Genomic DNA, 13594 nt, shown 5'->3' with positions numbered 1-13594 from the left:
TCCATAGTCCGTTCAGGAGTCGTCACTGCACATCAACTGTTTAGAGATGCTTGCAGTTTCCTTTGCCATCCAGTCGTTTACAAAAGACAGAGTAAAGTGCTCCATTCTTCTCAGAATGGACAACCTATCGGCTGTAACATACATAAATCGCCTGGGCGGAACAAGATCCAAACCCTTGGCTCTCCTGGCCAAGGGTCTCTGGGAGTTTTGCCTCCACAAGAACATTTCAGTCAAGGCAGAATATCTTCTGGGCAATCTAAATGTAGTGGCCGATTGGTTCTCAAGATATTCCCAAGATTCAAGCGACTGGCATCTTCACCCTTCCATATTCAAACTCCTTTCTTCTATCTTCGGAACCATGTCTTTAGACCTTTTTGCCTCAAGGCTCAACTCTCAACTTCCAACTTTCTTCAGTTGGAAACCAGATCCTTTGGCCTTGGCTACCAATGCTTTCCTTCAAGTTTGGCCTCCTTCTCCCCTTTCCTTTTTATCGCTCGAGTCCTGGTGCACGCCCGCAGACAATGCTCTTCTCTAGTTCTCATCACTCCATTTTGGCAGTCTCAACCTTGGTATCCGACTCTGTTGGAACTCTCTTCAGATCTTCCAGTCCTGATGCCTCCCTTCCCCGATCTCCTCTTGAACCCTCAAGGTCTTCCCCACAAACTCATATTGCAAGGTTCCCTGTATCTCTTAGCTTGGAGAATTCGGGGCTTCCTGGAGAACCCCAGGAATTTCGGAGGAGGCTGTCCAGTTCATCCAGCAATCATGGGCTCCGGGTACTTAAAGAGTCTACTACTCTGCTTGGTCAGTATGGTGTAACTGGTATGTGGACAGGAATTCCAATCCTGTTTCAGCAGACGTTACCTTAGTGGTAAATTTTCCAGCTTCCTTAGCTTCTCAAGGTAAGGCATACCATACTGTAAATACCTACAGATCTGCAATATCTGCAGAACACGTCAGGGTGGATGGTAGACCTGTAGGGGAACACCCCTTGGTTTGCCATCTTTTAAAAGGAGTTTGTTTTTCCAAACCTCCAACTCCCAAATACAATACCATGTGGGATGTAAACTCCGTCCTTCGTCTTCTTATCTCATGGCCCGATAATGCTGATCTATCCTTGAAACATTTGTCTGCAAAATTGACCATGCTCCACTGTTTAGTATCTATCAAACGTGTTTCAGATGTCAAGGCTCTGGATGTTTCCTCCTTTCATGTTTCCGCCTTAGGTGTGTATTTTAATGTCTTTAGATGTACTAAGACCAATTTGTCTTCTGTCCTTTATCCCTTTTTTCTCTCTCTACCTAAACTGTGGCGGTCATTCTGACCGCGGCGGTCGGCGGTCGCCGCCCGCCAAGCGGTTCCCGCCGAAAGACCGCTCCGCGGTCAAAAGACAGCGGCGGCCATTACGGTTTTCCCGCTGGGCCGGCGGGCGACCGCCAGAAGACCGCCGGCCGGCCCAGCGGGAAAGCCCCTTCAACAATGAAGCCGGCTCCGAATGGAGCCGGCGGAGTTGCAGGGGTGCGACGGGTGCAGTGGCACCCGTCGCGATTTTCACTGTCTGCAAAGCAGACAGTGAAAATCTTTGTGGGGCCCTGTTAGGGGGGCCCTGCACTGCCCATGCCAGTGGCATGGGCAGTGCAGGGGCCCCCAGGGGCCCCACGGCACCCGATCCCGCCATCCTGGTTCTGGCGGTGGACACCGCCAGAAACAGGCTGGCGGGAAGGGGGTCGGAATCCCCATGGCGGTGCTGCAAGCAGCGCCGCCATGGCGGATTCCCTGGGCCAGCGGGAAACCGGCGGGAAACCGTCAGCTCCCCTTTTCTGACCGCGGCTTTACCGCCGCGGTCAGAATCGCCCAGGAAGCACCGCCAGCCTGTTGGCGGTGCTTCCGCTGCCCTCCGCCTTGTCGGAATGACCCCCTGAGTGTGGGTAATTGCTTAAAAACTTACATTTCATGAACTGCAGATCTCAGGGTTCCTTCCTCATCTTAGTTACTTATTTCTTTTCAGAAACCCCATAAACCTGTTTCAACCCCCACCTTGGCTCATTGGGTGAAGTGGCTTATGTCCCTGGCTGGAGTTCCTACCACTTCTTATGGTGCCCATTCCGTTAGAGGAGCTACGGCTTCTCAAGCCTTTTGGGCTGGAGCTAGTTTACATGATATCCTCAAATCTGCAGATTGGTCAAACGTTAGTACATTTAGAACCTTCTATTGTAAACCTGTTGATCACCCTTTACAAACGGTTATTGCATTGCTTTCAACAAGCATAATATGAGCCTCCGGTCTTGTAATAAAATTTAGATTTTCCTAGCCTTGGTGTCAAAAAGGCTAGATTTTATGAAGGACACGGAGGCGAGTATTATCCCTCCTCATTTAACTCTCCCTGTTCTATTTTGCAGTGGCCTCTACTTCAACCAATACCACAGCTTCCGGTTGATCGACTTTCGAATGTTCCTATTACGGGACCATCATATGGATCCTCCTCTTCTCCTGTGGCTTCCTATCCACTCTTTAAGTATTTCTGCAAATACTTCCTCTCTGCAATTTTGACTCTTTATGGAATTTTATGGTTCTTTTCGGATTATTTTTTTTTGACTGACTTTCACAAGAAAAGAGGACTTGGTGCTCTCAGTCAAGATGGTTATCAGGGGGCTCGTTATGTGATTGGTTAGCCCATTGTGATGTGTTTTTGTAATTTTTTTCCCAGGGTTTCTGGGATTAGTAGCTCTTGGCTGCTAATTAGTAAAGTGAGAAAAGTAAAGCATAATACTCGCCTCTGTGTCTTTAATAAAATCAAGCCTTTCTGACACCAAGACTAGGGAAATCTCTATTTGCATGTATTACATTTGGAAGAAAAAGCACACAGGAAGACATTTAAGTCAGAAAAAAACTGAATTCTGTACTATCTTTCCAACCTATCATAAATAGTATATATTTGATGTCAAACTTGTGTAAATCTTCATTAGATTGCTTTCCTTTTGACTGTTGCTTTTCAATTTCAATTCTTGTTTCCTTGTAAGTCATTGCAGCGCATGGTATTTTTCTCTGTTGGGTTGTTTGTGTGCTGGTTTCATTATCGCTGTACTTTCGAAATAAATTTGCCGTGTATTCTGTGCTGTTCAAACGGTATGCAAATGTAAACTGAATAATGAGCAATGTTTCTTCTTTACTTTCCAGATATTGACAATGTAGAAGGAATAGCAGTTGACTGGATTGGAAATAATATTTACTGGACAAATGATGGCCATCGAAAAACTATTAATGTCGCCAAGCTGGAGAAAGCTTCTCAAAGTAGAAAAACATTGTTAGAAGGAGAAATGTCACATCCGAGGGGAATAGTTGTTGATCCAATTAACGGGTATGGCGATACACTGTGCGCATTTTACTTTTGTTCATTAAAGCCCACCATGATATTTGAGGAAAATAAACCACAATATTTCCTGCAAATGCCATTCATAATAATGAATACTCAAAATGTCTGCTGTTTCAGTGCTGATAATGAGCAATTACTTTCAGCTTCATCTATTGAAGTCTTTTTTTTTCTAAACCGGTTGGAGTAAAATTATCTTTAATTGCTAAAAATCCATTTGAGGCGATTTGGAATGTTCATTTGTTTTAATAAATGTACCATGGCAATATGTAAAGTGGGCCAATTGGAATAGGGAATGAAACGCAGACGATTTCAGAAAATTGTTCAATGGTGGGCGATATGGTCCGTGACTCATTCACAAATGGAAAATACCAAGTAGTATGTTTTTTTTCTGTGTTTGGTAGTTTACAGATTTTCAGGCTTTGAATTTAGAAAGTAAAAACTGTTTCTGGTGTTAGACAACCAAATAGGTTCTATATTTTTTTTTTTTCTATAATGTTGCCGAGGCACTCTTATGCAGACGTGCACACTTTTGCTTATATAGACACTACTTAAACCTGCAACCACACTCATATTCACATAAAACGGGCACCAGTTATGCCCTGATTATTAGTCATGCAGAGCAAAATTATCACATGGAATTGGACCAGATGAGTGCACCCGTGGGGGACTGTGTTTTTGTTTTTTTATTCTGTAGGAAGTTACTTTATTTGGTGAACCTCAAACTCGTTGAACCACAGGAGTAAATAGAACTAATAGGAACCACAGCCACGCAGCTACGAAACCCACACTGCAGTACATCAACACGCTTGTTACAGACTCGGTTTAACATTTTAAGGGCGAAAATCTGTCATAGTTTGGTTTAACTATTCATAGGATTGTGGCTGCCCAGTGCAGAGGAAGCGAAGAGGCAGTGAAACAACACACCCACCGGGGTCTCTCCTTTCCTGGCTGAGGTTATGAGTTAAATAGGTCAGTCCATTTCTCATTCATTCGTCCACCTAAAGCATGCAGGCTCTTTACAATCACAGGCGATTTAATAAAGAAGTTTGGTTGAAGAAAGAGTTCTGAAACATTGAATCTTTGCTCTCTGATACAGAAATAACACTAAACAAATTTTTAGCAAATTTGGCAAAAAAGTTTGAACTTTACTCAGAAAGCAGGCTTTTTATGATTGGGTGGAAATCTCTTCAGACGTTTTTTAGAAATGCGCATTGAAACAGGGGCTCGGAATGAGAGGCGAAAAAAGCTACAAATATCTGGATGGTTGTGCCCTTGGAGTATCGTATTGCAAGAATTAGAAAATAGGGCCTTTTAATGGTTTCAGCCCTTATCTATTTTGGCCATTTTGTCCTGTTACTGTCTGCCTCAAGAAGGCATCCTTACAGTGCAAAGTCCTGTCTTCCAACTTTAGGAGCTACAGCTTTGCATCAGAAATCATGCGTGTTAGTGTAATGAATTTCAATATTCCACTCATGAGACATCCTCATGACGCAAAGTAATGCCAAACAGTGAAAAATGCTGTATGCATTACTTTTAGAGAATCGTTCCAGAGAGAAAAAAATAGTCTGAAGTAAATAAAAAAAATATTCTTAATGCACCAGGGCCACAGAAGAATCACAACTGAAAACAAGGCACACAAAGTAATGCAATTTATTCATAATCATGAAAATATAAATAAAACTCTGCTTAGAGAAATATCCACTTTGATACAAAAATGTTGGTTGTTATATTGTAATGATATATGTGATAAAGTACACCCAGTTGTGCATTATGAGGATATTACTGTTTTTGAGGAGTTCTATGATCATATAGAAGAAGGAGGCCAAAGTTTATGGAACTCTGACTTACATTATCTTTAACATATACAGCAGGGATGACTTTATTTCTAATAATACCTAGTCATACTATCATCTTTTTACAAACCACTTAAATCTGTGATGCATAGCTCCTTCATATGAAAGAGCAAGCATGTTTGTAAACATGAAGAATAAAAGTAGAACTTCTAATGAATGTTAAAAACATCAAAAAAGCTGTTAGATATGTGTTGCAAAAATATATTAGAATCAATTGCAAACGTATACTTTTTTTCCAACTTTACACTAATCAGAAAACCATAAAGCTTCCTTGAGATGGGAGATTCAATAAAGTTAGCAAATACCATACTTTCTGTATACGCTGATTTAACTCCAGAAAGACAAGAAATAAAGCATACTCAAATGAATGACCTCATAGTCCATGTTTGATGTTCCTAGCAGTAGGCACAGCCTCCCTCAATTTTCTGGATCCTACAAGTTACTTTTGAAACCAAAGGAACTGGAAGTGAATGCATGCACGCACTGACGGATGGATGCACTAAGGGTATGGTAAAGTTATGGTGCTCACTGGCAGTGATGGTGCTTTAAAGCCCCACCCCATTTCCTAAGCACTAACCCCATCTTTCTCGGAGCATCATTGAGGAAACTTTTGAGACTCCTCTGTTAGTAAAGTTACAGAGGTCAATTTTGCAGCAGATTTCTTAGTCTATTACTAGGCAGTCAGTAAATTGCCCTGACTCAAAGGAAAACACAAAATTATTCTAGGAGAATAAAATACTGATTGATTATAATGTACATGTTTATTTTTCCAAATAAGGTATCACAAATCACTAAAAATCTTTAACCAACACTCTGTGTTGTTTTTGCATGTTGCTAATGCTTGACAATTATTTTAGAAAGGTTGCTGTGATTTGTTGTAATAAGAAACCATACAGTCTTGATATGGCTGCCTCATCAGTAGCACCTTGTGTGACTTCTGCCGACAGCATTCCGTTCTGTGTCTCAAAGAGACTATGAACCTAACATTGGATGGCACTGTTATCTCTTGCTCCTGTGAGGAGAGGTGCCTGTTGAGCCTCCCTCGACTCTGTGAAGAGCAGTGCCTTTGTGTCACCCTCTGAAATAGCCAATGCCCTGGGCCCAACATCATCCCTTTCCCCAAGGCCTTGCTAGAGGTCATTCCTGCAGTGCTGTGGCCCTACTCGGAGAGAGGCAGAACCCAGTATCCAGAGTTGAGGCGCCAACACAGGTGGCAATGTGCAGCTCACTTGCCTCAGCCCGGTGCTCTACTTGGGCTGCAGTGGAGAGGATTCATCAGGGTTATGCCTGTGGTGTGCCTTCAGACAAGGAACGGCACCACGAGGTAAGAGCATCTGTGGATGAGCCAAGGATCCTGGAGGCAGAGACTTGGGGTCCAGACCACTCTCTCCCTCCTTCTATGCAGAGGCTCCCATAAAATTTTCCATCAGCTCAATGGTTGTAAGTGTATGCGTTAAACCACAAATTGGGAATTCTGTGTCGTTTTACAGCCAGAAAATACAGTCTCACATGGTAATTCTCCATTCAATGGAGTTAAATTCATAATTGCACAGTATTGACACAGTGCTACCCCATGATAACATAAATTGTAAATGTGGATTTATCAGCACACCTGTACCATGCACCGCACAATCAAGCCTCTAATATATGAGAGCAGGATTAGGATGCACCTTTGCATTACTCGAGGGGTTGATACTAATGATAGAGCCACTTTGAAAATATGTGAAAGAGAATTGCATAAAGACATAATCCTATTTTCATATTCTTGTCAGAGTCACCAGATCCTCGGGGTCTGCGCACATTCCCAACATGTCCATGACAAGACAGCTCCAATACTCTGAATAGAATGTCACAGAGTCTAAGAGAGTCCAAGTGGGGAAAAGGGGATTAGGTAGGGTACAGCTGGGAAGAAGACCTGTAGGAAGGAAAAGGTTAAAACACACAATATCAAAATTATATCATATTAATCTTTACTAGAATATGATTCTAAGCATTGTCATATTGTAACCATGGATAACTTAAGCATGGACTAATTAACTAGGCCTCAAGACATCTGGTTACCTGGGAAGAAATTAAGAATGATTAATGCAACTTATCAATAAAACCTCTTAATGAATTGTTACACATTGACTAGAAACATAAGCACCCTCTAGAATTATGTCTTCAGAATCAAACACAGTCTTTTTGCATGAGTACAAGGAAATAATCTGAACGTTTTCTGGAACACCATAGGAGTTGTATTAAGGGGCTTATAATGCACATATAATGTAACATCTATAATGCTAACATTTAGTTTTTAAATGCAGAAACATGAATTGCGCACATTGCTGATTTCCACAAGAATACGTAAACGCCATGCAATGGTTGCACACAATGAACATCATGAGTTAAGCACATGAAATGAATTGCTTGTCTTGCCGATTCGAATGGCACCATGTAAATGCCATGAAATGTTAGCGCACAATGAATAACATGAATTAAGCACAAGAAATTAATTGTGCGTCTTGCCGTTTCGAATACTACCTTGTAAATGCCATGAAATGGTACAGTACAATGAATATCATGAGTTAAGCACAAGAAATAAATTGTGCGTCTTGCCGATTCGAATGCTAGTATGCAAATGCCAGAAAAAGCCAATCGCACATTCACACGCACAAGGTAAAATCATTTATCATGAAAATTAGGCCCAAGAACATTGAAAGCCTTCGAGAACGGGATCGGGGGCCCAGCCCGACCTCCGTCTTATCGCCCTGATCAAGAATCACCAACAAAGTGAAGGGCAAGGCCTGGAAGATCTAAGTAGGCCCCTGGAACAGGAGCTCAGGAAGTTGCTGCTGCTCTGCACCGGGACCTCTGAATAGTGAGCACGTGGAGCTGGGCTGGCTCCCTTATATAGAGTCTTGGCCCAGCCCACAACCACACCCAGTCATGCTCCAGAGGAAGCTTCTAGAAGGCCCTGGGAAGGGAAGGGACCACACCCTGACACGCTCTGAAAGCCTACAACAATACATTGCAAATGAACAGTATTTATAAGCACCTTGAATATAAGCATAATGCATGAATTACGTTATCTTGGAAGGGCTGGATTTTTGCATTCCAGTCGCCTGTAGAGCGTGCACTGCCCTGATGTTGACATTCTGCCACTATATCAATCTCTGCCATTGAACATAAGGCAAAAGATACAATATGTGGTGATGCTGATAAGAAATTAACATTTTGTGCCTGAAGCCTGTCTTGGGTCACATGATTGGGTGTACCTGACGGATAGACTTTGTGAATTTCTCCCACATAGTCACACAACAGAGTGAATAGGTGTGCTTCAATGGACCATCTGCTGGCATGATGGAGGGTGGACCTGGACACAGTCCTTTCTACAACTGAATAGGCTGTGCTTCGCATTCCCATAAAGGGGTTGTCACCTCCACATTGTCATTGCTGCAAGCTTGTTTTCAGGACAGAGTCAGGAAATTCTAAGCACTTCAAGAAGAAACCTCTAGAAACTTCTCCCAACTTCAAAGAAGACACCAAATATAAAAGTTGGGCCCTCAGACCCACTCTTCAGTTTATTTTCTGGACCTGTGGAACCATCTCAAAGGTCTCCTTGATGCTGCGCTCTGCTGTGCACTCTGCAAGACTGCCATGCAATAACTGGAAGGACTGCTTTGTGCCTGGAGTCTACCTTGAACGCATCTTTACCTGAAACCAGGACTATCAGAGTGACTCCAAGGGCTAGTTCGTTGCCCTTCTATTCAGAGCCACAGGAACATAAAAAGCTTCCACCATCATGAACCTGAATGAGTCCTAAATCCCCAAGAGGTGCCCATCCAGTCCCCGACTTTTGATTGTGATACTAAAGGTGGCCAGAGAGCCAAAATCCAAAACTTGGAACTTAGAAAATGTTGTCAAACAATATCCCTGAGAATCAAGGGAAGACCAAGACCAACCTGCTCATTGATCCGCCCAAAAGTGTATCATCGGTCAGCCTGACTTCGCTGCTGCTTCCACTACGTTCTTCTCTGCAGAAGCAAATACTGTTCAACTGTGATTCAACAAAGGGGTATTCAACCTCCCAGAACATTCATTGCCTACATCATCCTGCCTCATCCCTCTGAAGTTTTTCAACTTCCATTGAAGTGAATAAGTCAGAGTGTAGAAGTCTTAAGAGTAACTTAGTCCAGAGACTCCACAATGACAATGATTCCTTCTCCAAACAGCATCTGCAGCCTTGCTCCTCTGAGCTTTATTTTCTCAGAACATTTTTATTGAAAATTCTCCTATGTTTGTAGGTAAGATTTGACTGGGCCCAATCTACTTCTTGTATAAGAACTGCACTCTGCTTTGATCTTTTAGGCTCTAATGTTTACTAAAAACTTTAAAAATTCATAACTCCTCTTCTTCTGATTGAATTTTTGTCAGTCTTTTTAAATTGGTGTTCTTGTGTTGTGTTTCAATTTATTATTGTTGGTATAGTAGATACATTCTTTTTCATATTGCCTGTAGGTTTAGGCTGACTGCTTTTTGTGCCACGTTACCCAGGGTTAAGCACATGCAAATTTAGTGAGTTGTGTGTGCCCTGCCAGCTATCGTGGTTGTTGCTTGACCAGGGCTCACTCCTCAGTCAAACAGCAACTCAAATGCTCACAGTCACCATATCAATATTCAGGTTAAGGTTTTAGAATTTGTTAAGGGATAACTATATTTATAAAACACTAATCATAGTTAGTATTAACTTAAAATTCAATTTAGGAATCATATTCAAATTATTTATTTACTACTTAACCATTGTGAACAAGCTCATTTTAATTGTAAATTACACATCAGTCTTTATTTTACACATTCAAGTTTCATAATACATCCATAGCACTAAGCTCTAGGAGTCCCTACATACCAGAGCCCTTGAAAAAAAGCACTAGCCCTGAGAGTCCTTTGATTCAAGACAAAACTTTACTGGGGGCCACGGACTCAATGATCCCTGAAAGTGCAATTTTTTAAACGTATCCTGCAGGGGTCAATGCACCTCCTGCAGCCCTCACCCGGACAATGCTCAGAAATCACAGGTCATTCATTCTAGGGCTGAATTAAACTTTCCAAAAATAATGTATCCACCCCAGCTCCTCAATGGAAAGTTTCAAGTGTTGTTGAAAAAGAAGGCCTGAAACCTTGAATCTTTGCTCTCAGATACAGAACAAATGCTAACCAAAATGTAAACAAATTTGGCGAAAAATTTAGAACTTTGCTGAGAAAGCATGATTTTTGTGATTTGATGGAAATCTCTTTAGATGTATTTTAGAAATTAGCATTTAAGGAGGGGCTAGGGACTGGAACACAAAATGCTAGGTAATCTGATTCAAAAAAATATGGCCTTCTAATTTTTTTCAGCCCTTATCAATTTCTGTCCTGCAATATTATTGTTACAGCTGAACTCAATGATCTAATTGGCCAGCAGCAATTCTGAAGAAAATTATGTGGCAACCATTACAGGACTCGGGGACATGGTCCTCCCACTCCAGCAAGTGTGACTAGATAACTGAACTACACTATGAAGTCGATGTGAATGCCAGTAGTGAAGCTTCACTGCTTTTTTCTGGGTGGATTGTTCAGAACCTCTATGCATTGAAATATTCAGGGCACAGTTAAAATGGCAAATCTGTATTTCTTTGTAGGGTGCACAGCACTGTAATATTGTCTTTTAAGACTGTTTGGAGTTTGCTGAATTATGAGTTGATGTCTATGAATGGTTTATAATCTCATCAGAAATAGCAACAACAATGTGTTTATTTCCATCATTTTTATTTATGATACTGCCTTACAGCCTTACTTACACAGCCATGAAATCAAAACAAATGTGTAGTAATTAACACGTTTTCCCACTCCACTGAAAAAATAATGCATTACTGAAAACAATAATGCTGCGTTGTTTCATCAATATGATCTGATGGTTACCTCCAGCAAAATGCTCGTATTATTTACTCACACATACATGAAAAATGATTTCATTACCACAATTATATTTCCTCAAGTCACTTACCATTAGGGGATAAACATGCAGCTATGTAATTCCCAGTTATTTATGCCATTTATGAAGCACTTTAAATGGGACTTCAGTTTTTAATTTTAGTAAATGCATAATTGTGTAATAGTCTTAATTAAGGATGCTGATTATCATCCAGTCAGCACCGTTATTGCTTGCAATAAACCTTCCACATCAATCCCAATTTAAAACAAAACAATAACTGTTATTTAAGAGTTAATTTAAATATTTGGACTGCTATTGATTTAAAGACTTACGTATGTAGTAGTTGTGTCGCTTTTGCACCAAGCAGTAGGGTACAAGCACGGCACAACTACTAAATGCGATTTATCAAGCCATGCAAAGCCAAGCAGGCTCTGAGTGGCTTGATAAATCCAGAGTAATGCAGAGCAGCATAAATTGCGTTATGTTACTGTGCCCCAAGGAGGCATTCCATGGGTCGTTTGTGGGTGTTCCAACAAAACACCCATGGATTTTGATGCATTCCCACATTTACCATAAGTGATAGGCCTGGGAATACACCATAACTTATATTCCTCCCACGGTAATGCATAACAAAGAGAAATATGTTTTTTTCTTCTTGTTGTTTCCTCTTTCTATGTGTGCTGTATTTTGCAGCAGACATAGAAAGAGGGAAATGCCTCAGGGGTTTGATTTTGTGCAGGGAGGTGCCCCTTCTATAGTTATAGCTGAACAACTCAGAGCATTCATGTGCCTCAAGATAAAGTGATACTTTTTATTACCCAGTGAATTACAGTTGAGGAGACACTCTGCTTTAATGTCTGCAATTAGTTGTTTAAATTTGAATGTTGATGTTACTTATTAGTTGTGTTTCACAAAATAATCAATAACATTCATTCAATAATTTATTTTTAACATTTCTGATGATATGTTGATGTGATTTGCAATGGCATGGTACCAGAATACCATAAACAAAATACTTTCTATGTTAAAATGTTGTGTGCTGAGTATTGTTTACAAAAATGATGTCCTAAGCGAAACTATTAATGGAAAATGAATACCCAATGAGACAATATTTTTGTAACCATCATTTAGGAAGCAGTAACTACATTGGGCAATATTTCGAACAATATGTTGATGTACATATGATTGCAATGGCATGTTAGCAAAACACTAAAGTGTCATGACTTATGAAATGCCATATTTAAAAAAATATTGTTATATAAAACATAAGGTGACAATTAAGAGAAGTTGATCTTATTACAAAGCAAATGTGAACTAGGAAGGTTTGTGCAAGAACATTATCTAAAGGATTACTATGACAGAGTTCCCCCCCAGGGTGTACCTTGACACCAATTAGAAACCGTGATTATTATATACAACAACAAAATACTACTCCATTCGGGTCCCCCTAACCATCTAAAATCATTTTAGAATTCTTTGATAGTGTTGAATATTGGATTGCAGAAACAATGACCAATAACTATAAGACCCTTATATGGCAAATATAGAATAACTGTAGTAGTCTCTGAGGTATGTAAATACCCAGTAGCACAAACCATATTGTTATATAGACAGTCTCAGACCAGACTCAGAAAGGGTACTGATGTTACATCAGAGAACAGTTGTCGGATATTGCAGACACTGGAACAGCATTGCTCTTGGTGAATGCCCTGGAACAACTCACAAGTCATGCTGACATACACAAAAAAAACATGTGAATTTTCCGCTATGTTTTTCCTCTTGATGTTAAAAAAAACTATTAGAAAAAGGTCACTGTTTTGACCAGAACACATGGGTAGCACCTGCTAGGTCATTATTCGTATTAGTTGTCTCCTAATCGCCTAAAGAGCAGACTTTAATTCAGTCTTCATTATTGTTGACACACATATGCTAAAATTAGGTTACACCCAGTACGTTTTCAAAGGAGTGTTGCATATAATTAATTATTCAAACAATTATCATCCCATCCAAAAAGTGGATCAGCGAGTAGTCCCAATTTGTTGTAAAACAAGCAGCATGATTAGAATTTAAAATCATTTAAAACACATTCCTAACTGTTCTTTTGAGCCTAGAAAAATCAAGAAAATAGCCCATAGATTGTTTCCTCAAAATGATAGTTTGGTCAAATGGATTGAGTCTGCACCTGACTCAAAATACATTGACCGTGTTCAGAATAAACGAAGCATCCATCTCAATGCTTTCATATTTCTAAACACAGCAATATTTCAGTAAAAGGTCTGAATTTGTAGTATGAAGTATATCACTTTGAATGTATCCCTTCGGGGCCATCCCTAAGCAGAGTCTCAATATCCATTGTCATGTTTAATGTGAGCATCCTCGTGAAGAAAGTCCTCATGATGAATTTGCTAGTGC

General features: G+C 40.5%; 1 protein-coding gene across 1 annotated transcript in view; it reads left to right on the top strand.

Moving 5' to 3' along the window:
• Positions 1–13594, top strand: part of LRP1B (LDL receptor related protein 1B) — a 4500992-nt gene that overhangs the window by 2194163 nt on the left and 2293235 nt on the right. The window contains exon 12 of the mRNA XM_069225083.1: positions 3178–3358. Within this exon, the coding sequence (XP_069081184.1) occupies positions 3178–3358 (181 nt within the window). The remainder of the gene's footprint in view (positions 1–3177; positions 3359–13594) is intronic.

The sequence above is a fragment of the Pleurodeles waltl genome, chromosome 3_1 (genome assembly GCF_031143425.1).
Source record: "Pleurodeles waltl isolate 20211129_DDA chromosome 3_1, aPleWal1.hap1.20221129, whole genome shotgun sequence".
Taxonomy (NCBI): domain Eukaryota; kingdom Metazoa; phylum Chordata; class Amphibia; order Caudata; family Salamandridae; genus Pleurodeles; species Pleurodeles waltl.
This window is presented reverse-complemented; position numbering and strand designations above follow the sequence as displayed.